The sequence below is a fragment of the Macaca mulatta genome, chromosome 15 (genome assembly GCF_049350105.2).
Source record: "Macaca mulatta isolate MMU2019108-1 chromosome 15, T2T-MMU8v2.0, whole genome shotgun sequence".
Classification (NCBI taxonomy): domain Eukaryota; kingdom Metazoa; phylum Chordata; class Mammalia; order Primates; family Cercopithecidae; genus Macaca; species Macaca mulatta.
The window spans coordinates 66,332,426-66,357,941 of NC_133420.1; the positions used below are offsets into that span (position 1 = coordinate 66,332,426).

Sequence of the window (25,516 nt, forward strand, 5' to 3'; positions counted from 1 at the left end):
AATGCTGCAGTAAACACCATACAAGTATGAGCACTTTTTTTTTTTCTGAGACGGAGTCTCACTCTTGTCACCCAGGCTGGAGTGCAGTGATGCAATCTTGGCTCACTGCAACCTCCACCGCCTGGGTTCAAGCGGTTCTCCGGCCTCAGCCTCCCAAGTAGCTGGGATTACAGGTGCCCACCACCACACCCGGCTAATTTTTGTCTTTTTAGTGGAGATGGGGTTTCACCATGTTGGCCAGGCTGGTCTTCAACTCCTGACCTTAGGTGATCCGCCTGCCTAGGCTGCCCAAAGTGCCGACATTACAGGTATAAGACACCGCACCAGCCCTCCATTCTTTAATTCCTTTTGTATAGTCATCCCTCAGTATCCATGGGGGTACTGGTTCCAGGACTTTCCATGGATACCAGAATCTGAGGACACTCAAGTCCCTGACATAAAACGGCATGGTTATTTGTATATAACCTACACATCCTGCATAATTGAGCCATCTAGCTCTAGGTTAACTTGTAATACCTAATACAATGTAAATACTATGTAAACAGCTGTTACACTGTATTGTTTAGGGAGTAAGTCTGTACATGGTCAGGAACAATTTTTCCCAATTGTTTTTGATCCAAGGTTGACTAAATCCATGGATGTGAAACCCAGAAAGGAGGGCCAGCTCTGGGTCATGTGGTAATTCCATGTTTAGCTTTTTTTTTGTACTGCAACTGCAACGTTTTACATTACCACCAACAAAGTACAGAGAGTTCCAATTTCTCCATATTCTATTTTCCATTTTTTGGATCAGCGCTATCCTAGTAGGTATGAAGTAGTATCTGGTTTTTATGTGCATTTCCTTTATGACTGACAAATGCCGAAAACGTTGTGAGATTTGCAAAAAATTTTAAGTGTCCTATAAACAATGCTTTTTCTTCTTGTTTTGAGACAGTCCTGCTGTCACCCAGGCTGGAGTGCAATGGCATCATCTTGGTTCACTGCAACCTCCTGACCTGGGTTCGAGCAATTCTGCCTCAGCCTCCTGAGTAGCTGTGACTACAGGTGAGTGCTACTGGCTAACTTTTGTACCTTTAGTAAAGTACACCACGTTTTCACCAAGGTGGCCAGGCTAGTCTCAAACTCCTGACCTCAGGTGATCTGCCTGCCCTGTTCTCCCAAAGTGCTGGGATCACAGGTATAAGCCACCGTGCCCAGCCCTAAACGATGCTCTTAAATATATTAAAACACAGGTTAAGAAATTTTTAGAATTTAGGCCGGGCGCGGTGGCTCAAGCCTGTAATCCCAGCACTTTGGGAGGCCGAGACGGGCGGATCATGAGGTCAGGAGATCGAGACCATCCTGGCTAACACTGTGAAACCCCGTCTCTACTAAAAATACAAAAAACTAGCCGGGCGAGGTGGTGGGCGTCTGTAGTCCCAGCTACTTGGGAGGCTGAGGCAGGAGAATGGCGTGAACCCGGGAGGCGGGGCTTGCAGTGAGCTGAGATCGCGCCACTGCACTCCAGCCTGGGCGACAGAGCGAGACTCCCGGTCTCCAAAAAAAAAAAAAAAAAAAAATTTTAGAATTTATACATAAAGCCAGTGAAAAGTGAAATCTGTCACAAGCACTTTTCTGAACACTGGTCAGTTATACTTTCCTGAACGTCTCTAACTTTAGGGTAGCTGTGGCTGTCTGGCACAGACTAAAAGGAAGTTGACAAACACGGATGGGTTGGGAACCTTACTTTTTAAACACAAAGTTCTCCTTCTTAAGCTTGTATTCTTTATGAGAACTTGTTCTCTCATGCTCACTCCAATGTATGCATAGTTTTCTAAGTCCCCTTCTTCTTGGCTCATTACCCAGTCCTCCACTTTTACTCTCCATCCTATTTAATATTAAATATTTAACTATAGTTCAATAGTATTTTTGCATCACTCAGACTAGCTAAAATCAAGTTATGTATCTTAAAAGCCAAAACTTGATGATCTGTGGGGAAAAAAAAGCCTGTAGTGACACACATTGGAGATGCTTTGTAATTAGTATATTAAGGAGACAATACATTTCAAGAATTGCTTAAATTCTGATACCGATTTAAGCATGTGAACATATGAGACTTTTAAACATACAATTAAAGCTATTCATCATAATTTGCTATACTACCAACATTACTTTGGAGCATAAGTCAAATGGTTTAAAGTAATCCTGTAACATACCTAAAGAACACCTTCCTATATTATGCATGCAAATTACTTCTCCACGTAAAGATCTTTTCACTTTAATTTCTACATTACCCAGCTCTGAAGTCACTACTCGGGCTTATGGTCCACAGACAAGGAGGGGGGCAAATGGCCAGGACTGGTCAAGATATATATGGATATATATATATATATATATATGAATGGCACAGCAGAAGGAAACACAATTCTGGAAGTGCAAGCCTTCAAGAAGCAGCATATTATGATAAACCCCTCCTACAGAAAGGTATCATTTTTATCACTGATACCACAGGATAAATTATATATTACGCCATCTTCAAGTAACAGTTGAGGCAATAGAATAAATGCAAAGGCATTACAATGAATCCCACTTAATACAAAGAACTATACAGACCAACACTTCTCTACAAATTTTTTTTTTCCTCATTGCCAGTTAAATACAGTTTTACTTTCATAGCTTAACAATGAAGGGTCATACACTGAAGCCAACACATATACCTAGCATTTCAGTCTAAGCTTGTCCACGTACATAGCTGAAGTCAATTACAAGGTTTGGCCTAGAAATGCTAGGGGAACTTCTTCGTAGTTTTTACAGGTATTAAAAACTACGGACACTGAAGTCATCATACATACAGGGCAAAGTCAGAGCTTTTATATTTGCGTTTATTCTTCATTTAACTTTTTAAAACACTACTATAGTTGAATATTAAAACAAAAACAAGAGCAAGTAGTGAGCATATTATGATTACAGTCCTTCACTTATTAACTAATGCACATTAAATGCCAGCAGTGAGTGTTATTCACTGGCCCATTAAGAGGTCTGACACTGAACACCACCTCTGGGATGATGTTCATCATCCTCATATGCTTCTCCATTGTAATGGCGCCGTCTTTCCTGATTTGGATCAAAGTCCACCAGTTCTACTTGATCCATCTCATCAGTCTCTTCCACTTCCTTCCTCTCTGGTAGGAGTTTTTCCAGCAAAGACAGTTTATCAGGAGAGAGAAATCCATTCTCAGGAAAGTTTACCTTCGAAAGAAATTTTTACTGTTCAATCCGATTTCATCATTAGCTCCTTAGTATCATGGACCCATTTTCCCCAGAACAAGACATGTAAACACGTAATATTTAGGTGAATCTGCCAATCTCAGAACAGGCTCTTAAAAGGCACAGTGCATAGCATACTCTGAACTAGAGCTCAAGGATTATGACCAAAAGCCAGGCTTTATTAAAAACGATTGCATTAAATAAAACTGCACTTTAACAACCATTGTTCTACCCACCAAACTGACTTTTTAATACCAAAACCCATCCTACAACAGCCTAACTCTTCTTACGAGATATTTAAACAAAGCTATTCTTACTCTCAAAAGGGTAGTTCTTTCTTATCCAAAGATGTTTTTAGGCCAGGTGCAGTGGCTCATACAATTGGGATGACAAATCCCAACACTTTGGGAGGCTGAGGTGGGCAGATCACCTGAGGTCAGGAGTTTGAGACCAGCCTGGCCAATATGGTGAAACCCCAACTCTATTAAAAAGCCTAGCGTCGCAGCAGGCACCTGTAATCCCAGCTACTCAGGAGGCTGAGGCAGGAGACTTGCCTGAACCCAGGAGGTGGAGGTTACAGTGATCCAGGATCGCACCACTGCACTCCAACCTGGGTGACAGAGCAAGACTCTGTCTCAAAAAGGAAAAAAAAAGTTTTAATTAATATTTTTGTGGTGACAGGCCAATTTAAGACTGAAGAAAATGACTGGATTGCTTTATACCTATTAACAAATCAAGCATTACACTACTTTGCCAAGAAATCTGCAATTATTGTAAAGCGCCTCTGAACTTTAAGATGCCAGTTACAACCTTTCATTAGTAAAATACCCACTTGTCCCACGCACCCCTCCCACAACCTATCTTTAAATATCCAATTAATGATGCAAAAAAACCCATCCTCAACTTAACAAAGAATGCTCAACATGACAGGAGTAAGTAGTATTAGGTAATTTTTTTTTTTTTTGAGACAGGGTCTCATTCTGTCACCCAGGTTGAAGTACAGTGACATGATCTTGGTTCACTAAAGCCCTGACCACCTAGGCTTAAGCAATCCTCCCACTTCAGCCTCCCAAGTAGCTGGGACTATAGGTGCATGCCACCATGCCTGGCTAATTTTTGTATTTTTTGTAGAGATGGGGTTTTGCCATGTTGCCCAGGCTGGCCTTGAACTCCTGAGCTCAAGTGATCCACCTGTCTCGGCCTCCCAAAACATTGGGATTATAGGCGTGTGCCAGTGGCACATGGCCAGATCCATGTATTTCTTGCTGAGTAACAAAACATTTAAGTTTCAGGTTGCTTGGCATTCAGAAATTTTATTTTATTTTTTTTAAAAAAGAGACAGGGTTTCACTATGTTGCCCAGACTGTTCTCAAACTCCTGGACTCAAGGGATCCTCCTGCCTCAACCTCTCAAAATGCAGGGATTACAGGCATGAGCTACTGCACCTGGCTGAAATTTTACTTTTTTATCAGGTTTTAGTAAGCTAATTTTCTCAAATTTTTTTTTTTTTTTTGAGACGGAGTCTCGCTCTGTCGCCCAGGCTGGAGTGCAGTGGCCGGATCTCAGCTCACTGCAAGCTCCGCCACCCGGGTTCACGCCATTCTCCTGCCTCAGCCTCCCGAGTAGCTGGGACTACAGGCGCCCGCCACCTCGCCCGGCTAGTTTTTTGTATTTTTTTTAGTAGAGACGGGGTTTCACCGTGTTAGCCAGGATGGTCTCGATCTCCCGACCTCGTGATCCGCCCGTCTCGGCCTCCCAAAGTGCTGGGATTACAGGCTTGAGCCACCGCGCCCGGCCTTCTCAAATATTTTTAAAGTACTTTACAGCTTACCTTAAATTCGATGATTAGGCGACCCTTTTCATATGGTCTACGATAAATTGGCATGCCTTCATTTAGTACACACTTGATATCTCCATGCTTGACAATCTGACCTGAAAACATTGAAGCCAAGTTCTTTAAGTATGGTCACATTTTTATGAGGCAGGGAATATAAAGAACAAGAGCACTGTCCTAGCTCGTTGGCAGGAATAAAACTTACGTGGCAAAACAATCCTGTTACCTTTCACTTACGGGTTTTCCAAGGGCTGCCAAGAAAGCCAAGACTTTATAACTTCATCTCAGCCCAGAAGAGGATATGTAACCAAGAAAGAAAAACAATGGGTTTCCCTCAGTGCCTATAACTACACTTTGTTATTGGGAGACAAGGAAAATACTAGAATAGAAAAGAGAAGCTTAAGCTTGCCTAGTTCCCATACCTGGATGAGAGGTGATGACTATGGTTCGGTTGTCAAGAGTGGATATCGGCTTCTGGAAGCCACACAATGCTTCAACCAGCTGTATGTCCATACACATGAAAAGGTCTTCTCCTCGTCTGCGTAAAATATGACACATTATTTATATTTTTCAAATCACCAATCAGTAGATGTACTAAAGCGGGCTGTTTTTTTGTTTAATAAAAGCAAAGGGTCTTTTACAAAGACACAGACACCCTTTTCTTCCCCCATCGTAAAAATCAAACAGAGCAGAGATCTGGGAAGAACAAACATGTGGAACCTGCCAGCCCTGTTTCCTAGATAAGGTTTCGAAGTCATTCCACACATTCTAGGCAGCCTTTACCATTTACCATCTGTGAATTGTTTCATTACCTAATTTTAAATCTGGTTTCTCAGAGGAAAAAAAAAACACAAAAAACTCTTACAAGAGTTAGGGTTAGGCCGGGCGCTGTGGTTCGCACCTGTAATTCCAGCACTTTGGGAGGATGTGGAGGGTGGATCACCTAAGGTCTGGAGTTCAAGACCAGCCTGGCCAACATGGTGAAATCCCATCTCTACTAAAAATACAGAAAATCAGCCAGGCATGGTGGCGCACACCTGTAGTCCCAGCTACTCGGGAGGCTGAGGCAGGAGAATCACTTGAACCTGGAGGCAGAGGTTGCAGTGAGTTGAGATCATGCCACTGCACTCTAGCCCGGGCAGGGTCCTAGATAATTTAGGCTCTATGAAATTAAACAATGAGGATACGTCCAATTTAAAGGGACTGTAAGAATTTCCTCATTGACGTACCTGAAATAATAGTTCCTGGCATACTGTGAGTGAACACAGCCTTTCATATTTAACGTAACAGCCCACTTCCTCCTTCTCATGCTTAGCCTTTCCTCTTTTCCAACCCACATTAATAGAACACCTTTAGGCCAGGCGCAGTGGCTCAGACCTGCAATCCCAACACTTTGGGAGGCCGAGGCAGGTGGATTACCTAAGGTCAGGAGTTCGATGCCAGCCTGGTCAACATGGTGAAACCCGTCTCTACTAAAAATACAAAAATTAGCTGGGCATGGTGGCGGGCACCTGTAATCCCAGCTACTCGGGAGGCTAAGGTGAAAGAATCGCTTGAACCCGGGAGTTGGAGGCTGCCGTGAGCCAAGATCGCACCATTGCACTCCAGCCTGGGCTTGTTAAGTGAAACTCCGTCTCAAAAATAAATAAATAAATAAATAAAACATCTTTAATCTTTAATACTCTTCTCAAATGACAGCATCAAAATCCTGAGCTTGACAACATTTCCCATTGTCTTCAGACATTTGTAAAATATTAGTCTTTTTTTTGAGACCAAGTTTTGCTCTTTTTGCCCAGGCTGGAGTGTAATGGCACCATCTCAACTCACTGCGAACTCCGCACCTCCCCGGTTCAAGTGATTCTCCTGCCTCAGGAACTGCCACCATGCAGTTCCAAAAGATGGGCTCTTACTGTCACCCAGGCTAGAATGCAGTGGCATGATCATAACCTTGAACTCCTGAGTTCAAGCCACTCTCCTGCCTCGGCCTCCCCAGTAGCTAGGACTCCTGGCCTCAAATGATCCTCCCACCTCAGCCTCCCAAGTTGCTGGGAATATAGCATGCACAGAGAGTCTGTTATGTTAGCCATGGACATATTTGATATAAACATGTGCTGTTAATCATCAATTTTTCTTGTGCTTCAGTGTTCATCATACTCATTATTTAGTTCAAAACGGTAGACCTGAATTTATACTTAGTATTGTTCCAATTTAAGTTTCCTACACAGATGCTTTTGGATATTTACAATTAAAAGCAATTCAACTTTATCATAAACTTGGGATTGAAAACTGCTGCGAGTTTTTTTTTTTTTTTTTTTTTTTCTTGAGACGGAGTCTCGCTCTGTCGCCCAGGCTGGAGTGCTGTGGCCGGATCTCAGCTCACTGCAAGCTCCGCCTCCCGGGTTCCCGCCATTCTCCTGCCTCAGCCTCCCGAGTAGCTGGGACTACAGGCGCCACCTCGCCCGGCTAGATTTTTGTATTTTTTTAGTAGAGACGGGGTTTCACCGTGTTAGCCAGGATGGTCTCTATCTCCTGACCTCGTGATCCGCCCGTCTCGGCCTCCCAAAGTGCTGGGATTACAGGCTTGAGCCACCGCGCCCGGCCTAACTGCTGTGAGTTTTAAGGCACTTAAATTGTTTTACAAAGATGGAGGGCAAAATTTTTGTCCAGGGATGTTTTCCCCAGCCATCTGCTATTTAGGTTCACACAAAACATCTAATTGAAACACATTTTCAACGTTCCATACTTCGAGACAAAAAGCTAAAAATCTGATCCTATGTATTCAACTTCTTACGATCCAAACAATGGTTAACAATCTTTTTCCAGGAAATAGGTTTCAAAAGTAATGGAAAACACTTTAAAAAAAACAAACAAAAAAACAAACCAAAACCAACAACCCAAATATGTAAGACATCAGTTTGAGTGGCTGATAAAAGTCTTTACCGAGTAAAAACAGCATGGTCCTTCTGATCTAACACAATGATAATATCGCCTGGCTCCAGTCCTGGTTCTTGGTCTCCTTCACCATGGAATGTTATCTTCTGGCCATCTTTCATGCCTAAAAACATTAGTTTTATACTCTTATTAATTATCCAACTAAGGTCAGAATCATACAATGTATACATAAATGTTTGTTTATGTGTAAAAATCACAGAAATGACTAAGAAAGCCCACTTAAGTAGTTCAGTCCAATTTGCTCCTGAAAAAAGATATCACAGTGGAGAACACAAACTCTAGAGGCAAAGAGACCAGCCTTCAAATCTCAGAGCTGCTATTCACTGGCTGGATTACCCTGGGGAAGCTGCATATCCTTTCCAAGTTTCAACTTTCCCACAGACACCTACACCTCATTAGCAATGTTGAGAGTATTAACTAAACAGGTATATGCTGGTACTAAACCATGACTGGCAAACACTGGTTATAACCAAAAAATATTAACTATTTCAATTTCATTACTTATAACACATCAAATTACTTCTATTAAGTCTAACAGCAATGTAAATCAAAACCCTTCTCTCTATTGTAGTATTTATATATAAAACAAAAAATTTTACATCTATCTTTTCTTGAGATAGGATCTTGCTCTGTTCTGTTGTCTAGGCTGGAGTGCAGTGGCACAAACATGGCTCACTGCAGCCTCCATCTCCTGGGCTCAAGTGATCCTCCCACCTCAGCCTCCCGAGTAGCTGGGGACCAGCTTTAAAAAAATTTTTTTTTTAAATAGAGACAGGGGTTCTCATGTCGCTCAGGCTAGTCTTGAACTACTGGGCTCAAGGGATCCTCCTGTCTCAGCCTCCTATAGTGTTACGATTACAGACCTGAGCCCGTGCCTGAAAATCCGTATTTTTTAAGAACTATTCAGTATAGTCCCCTTAAAAAAACGGTAACTACCTTTTGGGAGGCAGAGTCAGGAGGATACCCTGAGGACAGCACCCTGGAGCACAGGAGTTCGAGCCCTTGCGTCATTTAAATTAAAACAAGCAAACAAAACAATCAGCGCTAGACCCTCCCTTAGCCCATGTGGTCCATAAAACACAGGGAGAGGAGTATTTTCTAACAGGGCAAAAAATTCTTAAACATGTTTTTTTGTTTTGTTTTTTTTTTTTTACTGAGACTTCCCTACCCCTCACCTCTGACCCACATATTTTAGTTCAGTAAGGGTTTGGACAACAACTCTTACAACGTAACTCATGTAAGAAAACCTGTGTCTGTAGAGTGTTACACTGAAGCAGTTATCTCCTGATTATTTCCCAAGATCACTCTGGTTACCTAACAGAGCAATCGTGTTTCCCCTTTTAGTATGGAAAATATTAATCCTGTATAAAAAGAGCCAACAATACAATGAATTCCTACATATCCATCCAATTTAGCTTCAGCAGTTTCTAACTCATGACTAATATTTCATGTATTATACCCCTACCCATGGCCCCCACATATACTTTCAAGTAAACTCCAACCACATCCATTAACCCACAAATACTTCAGTATGTACCTCTTAAATAAGGACTTAAAAGCACTATCATTATCATACACTGACAAAATTAAACAATCTGTCTTTAATCATGTATTGAGGCAAAATAACTTGTTATGCTAGGGAAGCAAACTCAGCTAGGTTTTCCTGAATGAAGAGCAAGGGTAGGCATAGCACAAATGCCTTCACTTGCTGAGGGCATTAATTTCAAGTTCTCACTTAGAGTTCACTGTTGATAGGTTCTTTCCCCCTCGGCTGTGTTACAGTGACATGACATTATTTGAGGACCTGCATGACATTATTCGAGGTCATTCTGCTAGAAGTCTCAGTTTCCAAGAACCTATCAACAACGTTAAGACTTACTCTATAAGCTACTGGTATCAAGAACACCTCAAAGTATAAACCCCAGGCATGGGCCCACTAAGCGGGAAACACATTAAGTTCAACAACTGGCCAAGAAAACTTATTTTTACCTTTCAATGTACTACATTCTTGGGTGGAAAACCCTGGGGGTCAGAGAGGCCAGTATAATGAGTCACATGATAGAATCCTATTGCAGCCACTTATGTTAATGTAGATTTGTATATTAACAGTTCCAGATTGGTATCATACCATAGTACAGTATAATAGTAGACCCATTTAAAAACAGCAAAATCTGAAAAGAGATTACCATAATGTTGATTTAAGTTTCCTTCTGGGGTTACATACATTTCTTAAAATTTCTGCAATGTACTGCCGTAATACATTTTAAAAGGTTTTTGTAAGTTGACAAGAGTAAAATTTAAAAACTGACAAATCAAATCCCCCCCCCCCCCGCCAAAAAACGGTTATGTATTTATTTCTAAATCTGGAGCCCAATAGGTAGAGAAGTGTCAAGTCTAAAAAAAAGGAAAAGTAGTCTAAATTCTTTCAAATCAATTAACGGAGCATTTAAATACAACAGATGGGCAAGTAAGCCAATTAAGTGGGCCAATACGTTTATTTAAACAAGTCCAGGTCAGGTATGGTGGCACACACCTGTAGTCCCAGCTACCTGGGAGGTTGAGGTAGGAGAATCGCTTGAACCTGGGAGGGGAGGTTAGAGTGAGCCAAGATGGCATCACTGCACTCAAGCCTGGGCAACAGAGCAAGACTCTATCTCAGGAAAAAAAACAAAGAACAGAAAACATGTCCATTAGTTTAAAAAATAAACATGACGCCGGGTGTGGTAGCTCATGCCTGTAATTCTAGCACTTTGGAAAGCCGAGGCAGGTGATCACCTGAGGTCAGGTGTCCGAGATCAGCCTGGCCAACATGGTGAAACCCTGTCTCTACTAAAAATACAAAACATTAGCCAGGAGTGGTGCTGGGTGCCTGTAATCCCAGCTACTTGGTAGACTGAGGCAGAAGAATTGCTTGAACCTGGGAGGCAGATGTTGCAATGAGCTGAGATCGTGCCATTGCACATTCCAGCCTGGGAAATGAGCGCAAAACTCTGTCTCAGAAAAAAACAAAAAAAACCATGAATTTTAATGAGACCCAATTCTTCACCTAACTCCCTTCTCAAATCCTTAAAAATATGCCTATCCCTTGATCTAATAACTCTTAATTAGGAATGTGTTCAAATAACTTCATTCTAATTTTTTAAAAGATGGAAGAACTATGGTTTAACAGCAGAGAATTAAGTTTGGAACACTATTCAATCATTTACAGGACCACTGATTTCAAAAAATGATCCTGTTTATATTAGATGAGGAGATTCCTTATTTTCTATTAGTAATATACCAATATGCAAAATTATGTCTGGATGGAAAAACATTATATATTACGCTGCTAAGATCTATTTCTGAGTGATAGGATCATATATAACCTAACTAAGAATGGTTTTTTTTTTGAGATGGAGTCTCGCTCTGTTGCCCAGGCTGGAGTGCAGGGGCCGGATCTCAGCTCACTGCAAGCTCCGCCTCCCGGGTTTATGCCATTCTCCTGCCTCAGCCTCCCCAGTAGCTGGGACTACAGGCGCCCGCCACCTCGCCCGGCTAGTTTTTTCTATTTTTTTTTGTAGAGACGGGGTTTCACCGTGTTAGCCAGGATGGTCTCGATCTCCTGACCTCGTGATCCGCCCGTCTCAGCCTCCCAAAGTGCTGGGATTACAGGCTTGAGCCACCGTGCCCGGCCAAGAATGCTTTTTAAACTATAAAATGTTAATAATAAATCTGCCACAGCATTCAAGACTTCAGAATAAGTAGCTCAGAACTCACCTTTGTCAATATGAACCTCTAGAATCTTCTTCTCTCGAACTATCTTCCTTCCGTTGCAGCTTTTACATCTATCTTTAGGACTGATCCGCTCCCCATGGCCCTGGCACTCCATGCACACAGACTGAATTTGCTGAACCATTCCAGGTCCTATCTGATGAATTCTTATTTGCATTCCAGTACCTCGGCAATTGGGACAGCACTCTACTGCTCCTTTCTTACCTCCTCTACCTAAATGTAAAAAGAAAATTGAATAACGTATGAATTAGTGTATACAGTAGTAAATGTTTTAAGAAGACAATTCCTAAATGCTGTACTTTTAATATTTTCAAAGTCTGATGGAATGCTACCCTCTGAATATGTAACTGATGAAATCATTTTAATTAGTTTTATTCTCATTAGAACATACTTCATTTCCAGTAAATAATTTTACTTATTACAAAAAAGATACCAAGCTAGCTTGATCCCTATATTTAAAATATACACAGAAAATAGTGCTGTTATTTCTTTAGGTGGCAGGTTTTCAGTCGGTTTTCTTTATATCAGCCCTCCCCTCCCCCAAAATCTACGTAGTGTACGTGAGTCAATTTTACGTATCCAGGAAGTCTTAGCTCCATTTTCAGGTGTCATATTAAAGACGTTTAAAAAAACAAAAAACAAAACAAAAAAAACCCGTACCTTCACATTTGTCACAAATCACATTCTTTTGCAGAGCCAGTTTTCTTGTTGCACCATTATATAAGTCTTCTAGGGTTACTGAGAGCTGATGTACAACATTTTTGCCTAAAACAAAGTATTTCTCATTACAAATCTGTTTGATGTTGAATCTTACTTATTCGTGCTAAAGGCACTATAAAGAATGTGAAAGGATAATAAAAAATGAGCCTCACAGGGTACATCTGTTGACTACCTACTATATACACAGAATATCCTCAAACTGTGATGTAATCACAGATGAGAGAAAATCAGGTCAGAAATTAAATATTTGCCTAAGGGCATAGACATGACCATCTTGGAAATATGGTAAGCAGAAACATTAACCTCAAAGTCACCTGAGAAAAACCAACGTTATTTAAAAGGGCACATTTCACAATAATCCAAACATTCATTTCTGTCACAATATATTCTTTGAAGCTTTCACTTCGTACCGTATTGAGCAACGTGACCAATTACTTCATCCAAAAATTCTGTAGCACAGTAAATTCTCATTAACCAAGATTGGCCAGGGAAGTTGATGCATTTATTGAGTTACCACAGAAGAGTATCAATTTCTACTTCTTCCTGATTTAGTAGAAAACAGCCCATTTACTGCTGGGCCAGCACCGGTTGTTTTAAAGGCCAAATTTCTCATACCTTTTATACTAGCATTGCCCAACAGAACTTTCTGCAGTGATAAACGTTTCATATCTGTTCTATCCAACACAGTAGCCACGAATCACATGTGCTTTCTTTAGACTAAGAAACTGTAGTTTTGTTTTTTTCTTAAATTAATGGAGCCACACATGGCCAGTGGCTCCTAAGGAGTGCCTTACTTCACTTAAATCAGAATGGGAAATGGAAGGTCAAGATCTCATAAGGACACGGAGGTTAGAAATATGAAGTCACCTGCTAATAAGTTAGTAAGTTCCTAGCTAGTGATCCTTCCACAAGAACTTATTCACAATATTACTGCATTTCCACCAACTGAAACAAGTTCTCAAACTCGTTTCTGTTCATGCCTAATGAACATTTTTACTTTCTAATCAAGCATGAAATACCATTAATTATGTCCTTCTGCTTATAGCTCCACCTTTAGTTTTGGCACGCTAAAATCTAGCTGCCCTTATTTTGTACAGTGTTGAGAATATAAAGAAGGAAAAATAAAGCTTCTAGAGCTTGGGGAAGCACATTTCCCCAAAAATAACCTCTCAATATGATCTAAAGCCACATAAAATAGCTTGCCAATGTTAACCTGCAGGTCAGTTCTTTGTAAGGTAAATGAAAAACCACCACTACTTTTTTGTGGACAAATTCTACCAATTTACTAAGCAAGTGATTTGGATTATGCACTTTCTTTTTAAGGAGTTTAAATATCTTAGAAGCTCAAAGTGAAACTTAATGGCTTGGCCATTCATTCTAAAACTGGTTCTGCTCATAGCCCTTGTTTGTATTCACTATACTGGTAATAAAGTGAGACTAATTTCTCTTGACTTAAACACTTTATTCCTATGAGCAGTATTTCTAGAGCCCATAGGCCACTTTCCTGATAAATATATTAAATACATAATTTTGACACAATAAAGCTGAAGCAACATTAGATAGGTGGCAGGCAACGAACCAGTTTTCAGCCCTGGCTCTGTTGGTTTGCTATATGAGCTTGAAGACGTTTTATGTTTCTGAACTTTAACTTACTCTCATTTGAAAAAGGCCACTGTACCTACCACCATCGAATTCCTTTGGGGAGTAAGGGAACACCAAATAAGTTCTGTAAAAAGGACTTGGAAAATTATATTGCTATATACTTTCTCCTTTTTTGTTTTTTTGAGACGGAGTTTCGCTGTGTCGCCCAGGCTGGAGTGCAATGGTGCGATATCAGCTCACTGCAACCTCCACCTCCTGGGTTCAAGTGATTCTCCTGCCTGTCTCCCGAGTAACTGGGATTACAGGCACGCACCATCACGCTTGGCTAATTTTTGTATTTTTTTTTTTTTTTTGAGACAGAGATTCACTCTTGTTGCCCAGGCTGGAGTGCAGTGGCGCGATCTCGGTTCACTGCAACCTCTGCCTTCAGGGTTCCTGCCTCAGCCTCCAGAGGAGTTGGGATTGCAGGCGCCCACCACCACACCCAGCTAATTTTGTATTTTTTGTAGAGATGGGGTTTCACCATCTTGGCCAGGCTGGTCTCAAACCCTGACCTCACGTGATCCACCCACCTCGGCCTCCCAAAGTGCTGGGATTACAGGCGTGAGCCACAGCACCGGTTCTGTTCTCATAATTTGTTTGATAATATCTAAGATTTTTGGAAGCAGTCATTTGCTACCACTCTATTGGCTAGTTTTTTAGGTCCTTTAAATGTCATTTAAAAAAAAACGACACCATTGGCCGGGGGTGGTGGCTCACACCTGTAATCCCAGCACTCTGGGAGGCCAAGGCAGGCGGATCACCTGAGGTTGGCAGTTCAAGACCAGCGTGACCAACATGGTGAAACCCCATCTCTACAAAAATACAAAATTAGCCGGGTGTGGTGGCGCATGCCTGTAATCCCAGCTACTTGGGAGGCTGAGGCAGGAGAATCGCTTGAACCCGGGAAATGGTGGTTGCCCTGAGCTGAGATCACGCCGTTGCTCTCCAGCCTGGGCAATAAGAGGGAAACTCCGTCTCAAAAACAAAAAACAAAACAACAACAACAACAAAAAACACGACACCATAAATCAGAGGCAGTTTGTGGTCAGTTTGCAACATTATACCAACATGTAAACAAACATTTAAAATGGGTGATTTCTCAAAGATCTGCTCTGACCAACAGCTAACTTTAGTTAGCTGCACAAAGACTAGATTCTTACCTCTCCTTTCTCTCTGCATCCTTCCTCCTCCTCCAAAAAACATATCAAAGATGTCCATGGGGGAGCCAAAACCGCCACCTGCTCCACCCTCTTTAATTGCCTGTTCTCCTCCTTTGTCATACAATTCCCTTTTCTTTGCATCAGAGAGAACTTCGTAAGCTTGAGAAATCTGTTTAAACTGTTTGAGAAAAGAAAAATGATTTTTTTTTTTTAAAAAACAAGTGTTACCTAGCTACATTACACTTGATCTTAGCTAAAAAGACCGAGAAGTGATCATAATTCCTGTATTAGATACTCGATTTCAGATCATAACAGAAATACTATACATCTGGCAATGAACTATTCATATTCAGATATGTCTAAGAGTATATACTACTCACCTTCTCTCCTTCATTTGGATTCTTATCAGGATGGTACTTCAAGGCCAGTTTCCTATAAGCCTTTTTCAATTCTTCCTGAGTAGCATTGGGTTTGACCCCCAAAACATCGTAGTAAGTTGTTTCTTTCACCATCTTCTACTGCCTGAAATAAGAAAATGCAACTTTAACCTGCTTTCAACTGGTAGTTTTTAATTAATAAAAATGAGAGCTAAGGCCGAACAATCTCTTTGCCAAATCCTATTATAAGAACACCACTTTCCCTAAATTTCACCAAAAAGGTAACAATTCCTGAGATAATTCAGCTATAAACTCCAACAGACAAACTAATAATCATTACCGGGAAGTAATTCGAGAGCCGCCTTCTAGCACCTGGTTCCCATTCTCCCACACCAAAGCTTCCATACTAATGTAACAGAACTATTATATGGATTCTTCCCGTTTCCTCTAGAGGCGGTGATAGTTGTAACAAAAGCAGCCCTGATATGGTCAGTCTACTGGTCATTACACTATCACTGTCTTTGGTAAATCTGATAAACTCCATACACTCTCCAGAAAAAGACATCTGCGCACACAGTGGTGGGGGGAGAGGTTTATAAAACAGATTACCGGCTCCACACAGCAAACCCTCCACCGCCCACGGCTTACAGATTCTCCACTTTCACGGCCGAATCCCTCTCGCCCCTCAGGCTGGCAGAGTTTACCTGCCAGGTTTCCCCTTGCACTTGGCGCCGACCGTTAAGATTTCCTTCCTTTCTCCCTCCCACCCTGGACCCAAGTGGCGGAGGGGAAAGCCCAGCCCTCAACAAAGAAGATGAGGGGACACAGAGAAAGAGAAAACGAAAGCCGCAGCCTCCGCCCGGCTCCCCCCGCAGCCCCTCGCCCCTAGTTCTCTGTGCGCGTGCGCAGGGTCGCCAACCACCCCGCCCCCCAACAGTGAGACGGATGGGGAGGGGGGCCGCGGGGGCGCGCACGGACGGAGAGGCGAAGGCAGCAGCTCTTTGGAGATCCCAGGCTGGGTACGGAGGGAGGTCTAGGAAAGGTCTCGGGCCCATTCACTGTGCGTGGCGGGGATGGGTTGTCAGGGCACCGCACCAGCCCTCCAAAAGGGAAATCGTGGGCCCAGGAACTGACAACGCTCCTGCCCACGCGGCCAACGGCCTCCGGACCGCGGCTCCATCGGTTTCCCGGCGCCAATGGCGCCAGCCAGGAGACTGGGGAAAGCTCGAGGGCTCAAACTCACCGGTGCGGGCTGACGCCGGTGTGTGAGGGAGCGGAAAGGAGCGCGGAGCTGTGCGCAGCTCGGGCAGTTACCGCTCCTCCGCCTCTCACCGAGCGTTCTGGAAAGTTCCGCCCGGCGCGCCGCAGCCGTCGTCTTTTGTAGCCGAACCCTGGCGCGTCACCCGCCGGAAGTCCCGCCCCTCTCGGCCGCTGCCACCGCCCAGCGGTTACCTGGGCAACGGCGCGGGGGCGCACGGGTCGGGAGGAGCTGCGCCGAAAGGCCTTGTGGGGGTTGGTGCTAACCCGGCTTCCCGACGCTCGTGGAATCTTCTGGAGCCGTTTTCTCCACTCAGCAAGCCCGAGATGCGGAAGTCTCCGGCTGGTGGGGCATGGCTCAGGAGCAGTGCAAGTCCTAGGGTTCCCAAACCTGTGGGGGGCCGCCTCCGCCCGCGAGGGCGGGAAGGGCTCGGGTACAGTGATCCAGCGGGAGCTGTGTGTGAACGGGGAAAGCTCTTGGAACAGTCTTGCCCCCCGCTCACCCTCCTATGGGCACCTCTTTCTGGGAACCCGCTGAGCAAGAAATGCTTGAGCCAGGTGGGTCTAGTCCCCAGACCAATAGCATACGCCTTGGGTCTTGCTGCTTTTCACACGCGGTCCAAGGCGGCTTAATTCATCAAATTGTGAAGTTGTTAGAGCTCTTTGTGCAAGTCCAGGCCCCTAGACACAAGTTATGTGTCCTGGACCTCGCTGACTCCTGCAGATTGAGCGCAGAGTGTCTGGGACTGAGCTAATCAGTGAAACGTTTGAACCGTCTTTGATGCACGGAGGGCCGTGGACCTCTCTGGTCAGGTTTTCACCCAGTTTGGCTACAGAGTAGCAGCAAGAGTGTTTAAAACAATTTGTTTAATTATTTGACCTAACTTTTAAATTCTACGGGTCAGTGAACCTGGATGTACAATCTGCAATGTGAGACCTTGGACTTTAAAATGGTACCACGGGGGCTTAATGGGAATTGGGGTCCGCTTCTTTATCCAGGGGCACAACAGAGAAGTCAGTATCTAGCACCAAGAAAGATGGAGTTTGCCAGGCTCAGTGACTCACGTGTGTAATCCCAGCACTTTGGGACGCAAGCGTGGACTGATTGAGCTCGAAGTTTGGTACCAGCCCCAGCAACGTGGTGAAACCCGGTCTCGATTTAAAACAAAAACAGAACTGGAGATGCAGAGTTGAAAAACCCCAGTTAGACTTCAGTGAGAAGCCAACAAGTCAACAGACTGCCAGGGAAACCATGAGGTAGAAGTCAGTACGGAGAGTCTCCTATTAGACGTGATAGATCAGAGAGTTTCCTTGGGAAAAGTGGCAATTGAGCTGAGTTTTGAAAATGGGAGAAGAGCAATGGACAAAGCACAGGGGAAGGCTATACTAAGGTTTGGAAGAATATAGTGTTTTTAGGAAATTGGAACTAATTGGATATATCCAGAGCTAAGGGAGCTAGAATAGCCGGAAGTGAGGCTTCAGAGCTAGTTAGGGCATGCCTTTGTCTGTTGGTATATATGTTACGTTGAGAATTTTGAACTTTATCCTTGGAAGCATGCTGATGCTGCCTCTTCAGCCTTTCCTCTTTCATTAATTTTAACTGCTTTCCAGTGACAGAACTATCTGTAGTTTCCCATATACACCTTTTCACCTTTGTGTGCTTTTGCTTTGGCTGACAGACACCTGATTTTTTTCAATCTTAGGTGTTGCCTTCTCAAGTATCACTTCTGGTATAACATTTTTAGTTTAAACCAACCCTTAGTAAACGTCTGATATTACCAGGCAGTGTACTAGGGCTTTGTAATACAAAAATCACGTAAGTGAGGCCCGGCACCGCGGCTCACGCCTGTAATTCCAGCACTTTGGGAGGCCGAGGTGGGCGGATCACCTGGAATCAGGAGTTCTAGGCCCAGCCCGGGCAACATGGTGAAACCCCTCTCTACTAAAAATAGAAAAAATTAACCAGATATGGTGGCATGTGCCTGTAGTCCCACCTACTCAGGAGGCTGTGGCAGGAGAATCGCTTGAACCTGGGAGGCAGAGGTTACAGTGAGCAGAGATGGCGCCACCACACTCCCGCCTTGGTGACAGAGCGAGACTGTTGAGTCTCAGGAAAAAAAAAAAAAATCACGTAAGTCGTGGTCCCTGCCTTCAAGCAGCGCACAACATACGGAACCAGAAACAAAACAGTTGAGTGTTAAATGCTAATAGAGGAAGAGTAGAGGGGTGCTTGGAGGAAGAGTAGAGGGGTGCATGGTGGCTCAAGCCTGTAATCTCAGCACTGGGAGGCCTAGGCAGGCGGATCCCTTGAGTTCTGGAGTTTGAGACCAGCCTGGGCAACATAGTAAGACCTCGTTTCTACAAAAATTAGAGTTAGTGTGGTGGTGTGGGACTGTACTCCCAGCTACTTGGGAGGCTGAGGCAGGAAGATGGACCTGGGAGGTCAAGGCTGCAGTGAGTGGTGATTGCACCGCTGCACCTCAGCCTGGGCGACAGGGCAATACCCTGTCTAAAAACGAAACTAACAAAAAAGTTAACAGTTTTAAGAAGCATTCTTATGTAAAATAAAAAAAACTAGCAATAACTTTGTGTATGGTCTTCGTTTGTATAGAAATGGGATCACACAAGCTTTTTACAACTTGCCCTTTTCACTTTGTCATCTTACTATGTTAGGATTATTAATCTACCTCGTTATTTTTAATGGCATAGTATGCAGGCATCATAATTCCCCTGCTGATGAACATTTCAGCAATTTCCAGTGTTTTACAAACTGCTGCAGAGAAATTAGCAAATAACAGCTTTGAGTACTCATGCAAGTATTTCTGTTGGATGGACAGCTAGAATTGAAATTGCTGAGTCAACATGAATGCAGATTTAAAATTGTAATAAATAAGTTTCCCTATTGGTTTGTAACTGCTTCCAGCAATGTGTGAGTAGGCCTTGCCAGTATGAGGGATTCTACCTTTTGTTGTGAAAATCTTTGCTAAACTTGGAGATAAAAAGTGATATTTTATTGTTTCGAGTTTCTTTATTAGTAAGTTTAACCATGTTTTAAATGTTTACTGACTCTCCTGTCAACTGTTCATATTATTTTACCATTTTTCTGTGGTGTAATACCACTATTTTAATAGTAGCACTTTTAGGGATAGATATTAGTCTGTCATGTGTTACAATTATTTTCTTTAGTATATTGTTAGCTTTTTACTTAGTATCTATATATATATATATTTTTGGGCCATATAAAGATTTTAATTTTTATGTAGGTAAGTTGTGACTCTCCCTTTTTGGCCTTTTTCTTCTCTCCACCTTCCCCTTCACCAGTCTAGCATTATAGATATAAATCTATTGTCCCAGGTTTACAGGTTACGTCTAGTACTTTCATTGTTTCCTTTTTTGTTTGTTTTTAATTAACAGCCTTGATGTGTTGCCCAGGCTGGACTCGAACTCCTAGGCTCAAGTGATTCTCCTGCCTCAGCCTCTTCAGTACTTGGGACTACAGACACCTGCCATTGCATCTGGAATCATTGTTCTATTTTAAACTTACATTTTTTATTCCATCTAGAAGTTATTTTGCTGTAAGGACTGAGGATTATTTGTAAGTAACTGATCTTTATTTTTCTCCAGATGGCAAGCTAGTTTGTCTAATACTAATCTTATTTTTCCTGGCTAATATGAAATGTGCCCCCCAACTTTTGTGTGTGTGTGTGTAGAGACAGAGTCTTCCTATGTTGCCCAGGCTGTTCTTGAACTCCTGGGCTCAAGCAGTTCTCCTGCCTTGGCCTCCCAAAGTGCTGGTATTACAGGCGTGAGCCACCACAGCTGGCCACCACTTTTAATGTATACTAAATTTCCACTGAAATACACGGTACTACTTCCCTTCATTGTTCTTGCTTTTTAGAATATTCCTTGCCTTTTTTGAGTATGTTTATTCTTCCAGAGGAACTTGGGAATATTTCTGGCCGATTCCCCCCAAATCCCATTGTGAGTTTTATTGTGATTACAGTGATTTTATGTATCAGTTTGAAGAGAATTAACATGTTTAAAATGTTGAATCTTCCTGCTTATGAACATATAACTGTATATTTACTTTCTTCATTTTTTTAACTAGGTCCTCCTCATTTCTTCTTAAATGTGTTACTAGGCATTTTTTATTGTTGCTGTCACGGATGGCTTCTTTTCTTACCATTATATTTTTTTTCAGTGGGATACTTCATACTTTCTTTTTTTTTTTTTGGAGATGGAGTTTCTCTCTTTTTGCCCAGGCTGGAGTGCAATGGAGCCATCTTGGCTCACTGCAACCTCCGCCTCTCGGATTCAAGTGATTCTCCTGCCTCAGCCTCCTGAGTAGCTGGGATTACAGGCATGCACCACCACGCCTGACTAATTTTGTATTTTTTAGTAGAAACAGAGTTTCTCCATGTTGGCCAGGCTAGTCTTGAACTCCCAACCTCAGGTGATCCGCCTGCCTCGGCCTCCCAAAGTGCTGGAATTACAGGCATGAGCCACCATGCCTGGCCAATAACTTTCAATAACCACATGGCCGTAAGTGTTCATAGAGGTAGCTGGAGATGGCTGGAGGCCTGGCAGGAGCCAAATAATAAGGGCTTGGGCATTATGCTAAAAAGTTTGAATTTTATTTTGAAGGCTCTTGAGAGACACTGGGGAATTTTAGGGATGGGGTGATATAACCTGTAACAGCTGACTTTTTGTTTCTTTTCTCTTTCCTCATCTTTTCTCTCTTTTGTGAGGACCTGTCAGGTGCTGCGCTAAACACTACAAATGTTGCCATATTGTAATCCTTACAGTAACCCTTGTTTTACAGCCTATTTGATTACATTTCACAATAATCACTTGGGTGCTAATATGAAGGTTGGATTCTTAGCAGGTTTTTATGGTGAGCAATCAGATCAGAAGTGATGAGGCCTAAATAGAAGAAATGGGGAGGGAGAAAAATAAATACAAATATAAAAACATATAAAGTCTTTGGGTGGAGTCGTGGTGACGATGCATAGGTGGGGAGGAGGAGGAATGACTTCCAGCTTTCTGGCTTGAGCAACAGGATGGTTGGAGATGCCCTTCCTGGGATAGGGAGCCTGGAAGGAGGAAGAGGAGGAAGAGGCCAGGGTAGGAGCAAAATTGGATGAAGGAAAAGGTGAGTCCAGGTTTGAGTGAGTAGAACTACAGCTATACTTTTTTCTTTAATTTAAAAAGAAAAGGAGTCGGAGCGGCGGCGGCGGGTCATGCGGGACGCGGATGCAGACGCAGGCGGAAGCACCAACTGCGGGGATAGCCAGGGTGACCACAGCTGCCCCGGTGGCGCGGACACAGCGGCAGCTCCAGCCGGCGGAGCTCCCCCACCTCACGCCTCAGGTCCTGGCAGAGACGCCACGTCTGTGGCCAGGGGGCCAGGAATGCGGCCACACGTATTCACCCTCAGCGTGCCTTTTCCGACCCCCTTAGAGGCGGAAATTGCCCGTGGGTCCCTGGCTCCAGATGCTGAGCCCCACCAAAGGGTGGTTGGGAAGAATCTCGCAGTGAGCGGCAGGATCTTGGCCGTCCGCTGGGAAGCTGAAGACTGTCGCCTGCTCCGAATTTCCGTTATCAACTTTCTCGACCATCTTTCTCTGGTGGTGCAGACCATGCAGCACTTTGGGCCCCCCGTTTCCCGCTAAGCCTGGTCTGGCAAAATGGGGCGAGGTCTAACCTTGCGTCTCCTCCTAGGCAGTGCATCCATTCTTCCCTAGGGCAGGGAATTCCCATAGTTGCTACTTTCCTGGAAGGGCCTCATGGTCGGCCTGTACTGGCCTTAGGATACTCAGGGGCCCCTTGTTTTATCTGGTTCTTAAATGTTTGTTACCACAGAAAATAAAACTGAGCTACTATTACAAAAAAAAAAATTTTTATCAGCACAAAGTGGAAAGTAAATCCTAACTAAAATGCTGTTTTTTATGTTTGTATAAATTTAAATTTCTTGGAATATTTAGTTTTTAATTAGGGCCAGATTTTTATTTATTTATTTATTTTTTGAGTAGCACCAATTTGTTCTAGTTCTTCTCTTACCTCTCTGACTATATACAATTTCAGTCTTTATGAACTCTCCTTCATTCCTACCCCCACTCGCCACCCCTCATTTTTTTTAAACTAAACTTTTTATTTAAGAGTAGTTTTAGATTTGCAGAAAAGTTGTCAGGGTAGTGCAGAGTTCCCATTATCCAGCATTCCGTCTTCCCTATTGTGAAAATTTACATTAAAATGGTACAGTTCCCACAACTAATTAATCAACGTTAATACATTATTATTAACTAAAGTTCGTTCTTTATTTGGGTTTCCTTAGTTTTTCCCTTTTCTGTTCCAGGATCCCACCCAGGACACCACATTACTTTGAGTTGTCATGTCTCTTTAGTCTCTTCTTGACTGTGACAGTTTCTCAGACTTCACTTATTTTTAAGGACCTTGACAGTTTTGAGGAGTACATACTTTTTTTTTTTTTTTTTGCGACAGAGTCTTGCACTGTCGCCCAGGCTGGAGTGCAGTGGTGCAATCTCGGCTCACTGCAACCTCTACCTCCCAGGTTCCAGCGATTCTCCTGCCTCAGCCTCCCCAGTAGCTGGGATTACAGGTGTCTGCCACCACGCCTGGCTAATTTTTTGTATTTTTAGTAGAGATAGGGTTTCACTATGTTGGCCAGGCTGGTCTCGAGCTCCTGACCTCGTGATCCACCCACCTCGGCCTGCCAGAGTGCTGGGATTATAGGCGTGAGCCACAGTGCCCGGGCAAGTATGTGTCTTTTTTTCTTTTCTTTTTTTTTTTTTTTTTGAGACGAAGTCTTGCTCTTGTCCCCCAGGCTGGAGTGCAATGGCGCAATCTCGGCTCACTGCAACCTCTGCCTCCTGGGTTCAAGCGATTTTCCTGCCTCAGCCTCCCACGTAGCTGGGATTACAGGCGCCTGCCACCACATCTGGCCAATTTTTGTATTTTTAGTAGAGATGGGGTTTCACCATGTTGGTCAGGCTGGTCTCGAACTCCTGACCTCAGGTGATCCGCCCGCCTCGGCCTTCCATCTTAGTAGAGATGGTGAAACCTAATCTTTACCAAAAATACAAAAATTAGCCAAAATGAAGTGGCACATGCCTGTAATCCCAGCTACTCAGGAGACTGAGGCAGGAGAATCACGTAAACCCAGCAGGCGGAGGTTGTAGTGAGCCGAGATCGTGCCACTGCACTCCAGCCTGGGTGACAGAGCGAGACTTTATCTCAAAAAAAAAAATTAAATGAAAAATAAAATTTTGGTTTTCATTTGTGACTCTTGGCCAGAGGTCCTAAAACCCTTGACATTTCCTAAATGATGAAAGTGGTATCTTGTTATTCATAACAAACCCCTTTCAGTCACATCTGAGTTTATATTAATGAAGTGACTTTTGGAGAGCCTCAAAGAATGGTGGGGAGGGCGGAAGGGGGGCGCTGGTTGCTACGGGAAGTAACCATGTGATTGGAGGGTTGGGACTTTCAGCCTCAAGCCATGACCTCCAGGGAGGAGAGAGGGGCAGCAGATTACCATTGGGCAATGACTTAATCAATCATGCTTACATAATGAAGCCTCAATTTTAAAAAACCCTAACCAAAGGGATTTGGAGAGCTTCCAGGTTGGTGTTGGAAGGATTGAGCTCCTGGAGAGGGCCATATCCCTTCCCCAAACTGAGAAATGTAAAGGTTATTTCTAAGTTCTGTGAGCTGTTCTAGCAAGTTATTGAACCTAAGGAGGCGGTTGTGGGAATCTCTGCGCTGTGGTCTGAATGTTCGTATCCTATTGGACTTCATAAAATGGAAATCCCCAAGTTGATGATATTCAGAGATGGGACCTTTGGGAAGTGACTACGTCATGGGATTAGTGGCCTTATAAAAGAAACCCAGGAAAGCTTGTGAGTCCCTTCTGCCACGTGAGGACACAGCTCTGTCTACAAACCAGGAAAGAGGCCCTCACCAGACACCCATTCATCTGGTGCTTTGATCCTGGACTTTGCAGCTTATACAACTGAGAAATAAGTTTTGGTGTTTGTAAGCTCCCCAGTTAATGGCATGTTATAACAGCTCAAATACATGAAGACACCCCCCATTCATAGCCAGTCTATCAGAAGTACAGGAGACCCTGGACTTGCTGTTGGTATCTCAAGTTGGGGGCAGTCTTGTGAGACTGAACCCTTAACCTGTGGGATATGCAATAATGTTGGATAATTAGTGTCCGGATTGAATTAAATTGTAGGACACCCAGTTGGTGTCTGCAGAGAATTAGAGAATTGCTTAGTTTGAAGCCCCTCCACCCTTGACATTTGGTCCAAAGTATTATGAATAGAGGAACAGTTTTCCTTTGGGGCAGAAATTTTTGTCTGTTTTGTTTTATAATATATCCTAAGCATCTAGAACACTGCCTGGTACAGAGTTGGTACTCAATAAATTATGAATGAATATGCATTGTGCCAGAATTTGTGCCAGGTACTGGGCATATAGTTGTGAAAAAGCGGAGATGGTGCCTGCCTTCTTAAAACGTCCAGCCCAGT

General features: G+C 43.2%; 3 protein-coding genes across 24 annotated transcripts in view; 2 read left to right on the forward strand and 1 right to left on the reverse strand.

Moving 5' to 3' along the window:
• Positions 1-2,001: 2,001 nt before the first annotated feature.
• Positions 2,002-17,056, reverse strand: DNAJA1 (DnaJ heat shock protein family (Hsp40) member A1). Of its 6 annotated transcripts, none has more exons than XM_077965981.1 (9): positions 16,948-17,056; positions 15,708-15,849; positions 15,296-15,505; positions 12,464-12,596; positions 11,789-12,016; positions 8,021-8,135; positions 5,503-5,618; positions 5,078-5,178; positions 2,002-3,228 (listed from the first exon to the last, which is right to left on the reverse strand). In XM_077965981.1, exons 2-9 carry the CDS (start codon positions 15,837-15,839, stop codon positions 3,010-3,012), a joined length of 1,254 nt encoding a protein of 417 aa, XP_077822107.1. In that variant the 5' UTR covers positions 15,840-15,849; positions 16,948-17,056; the 3' UTR covers positions 2,002-3,009. The 6 variants fall into 6 exon arrangements, 5 of the variants coding, with proteins under 5 accessions (XP_077822107.1, XP_014973052.1, XP_077822108.1 ...); XR_013404791.1 differs by having other exon boundaries at positions 2,844-3,770; positions 4,906-5,178; positions 12,464-12,568; positions 15,328-15,505; XM_015117566.3 differs by having other exon boundaries at positions 2,844-3,228; positions 12,464-12,568; positions 15,328-15,505.
• LOC703985 (EKC/KEOPS complex subunit LAGE3) lies at positions 16,612-23,236 on the forward strand. 14 transcript variants are annotated; one of them, XM_077965988.1, is made up of 4 exons: positions 16,667-16,723; positions 18,950-19,092; positions 20,376-20,556; positions 22,173-23,236. In XM_077965988.1, the coding sequence occupies exon 4, from the start codon at positions 22,202-22,204 to the stop codon at positions 22,631-22,633; it is 432 nt and encodes a 143-aa protein (XP_077822114.1). In that variant the 5' UTR covers positions 16,667-16,723; positions 18,950-19,092; positions 20,376-20,556; positions 22,173-22,201; the 3' UTR covers positions 22,634-23,236. The 14 variants fall into 14 exon arrangements, with proteins under 14 accessions (XP_014973059.3, XP_077822114.1, XP_077822118.1 ...); XM_077965985.1 differs by lacking the exon at positions 16,667-16,723 and adding an exon at positions 17,236-17,519; XM_077965992.1 differs by lacking the exon at positions 18,950-19,092 and having other exon boundaries at positions 20,524-20,556; positions 22,178-22,858.
• The window catches only part of APTX (aprataxin), a 53,485-nt gene continuing 45,204 nt past the window's right edge, over positions 17,236-25,516 (forward strand). For 2 of the 4 annotated variants that reach the window (XM_077965128.1, XM_077965138.1), the window contains exon 1: positions 17,236-17,330. The gene's annotated coding sequence lies outside the window, so the exon portion shown is untranslated. The remainder of the gene's footprint in view (positions 17,331-25,516) is intronic. The other 2 variants (XM_077965131.1, XM_077965137.1) reach the window with 1 other exon arrangement.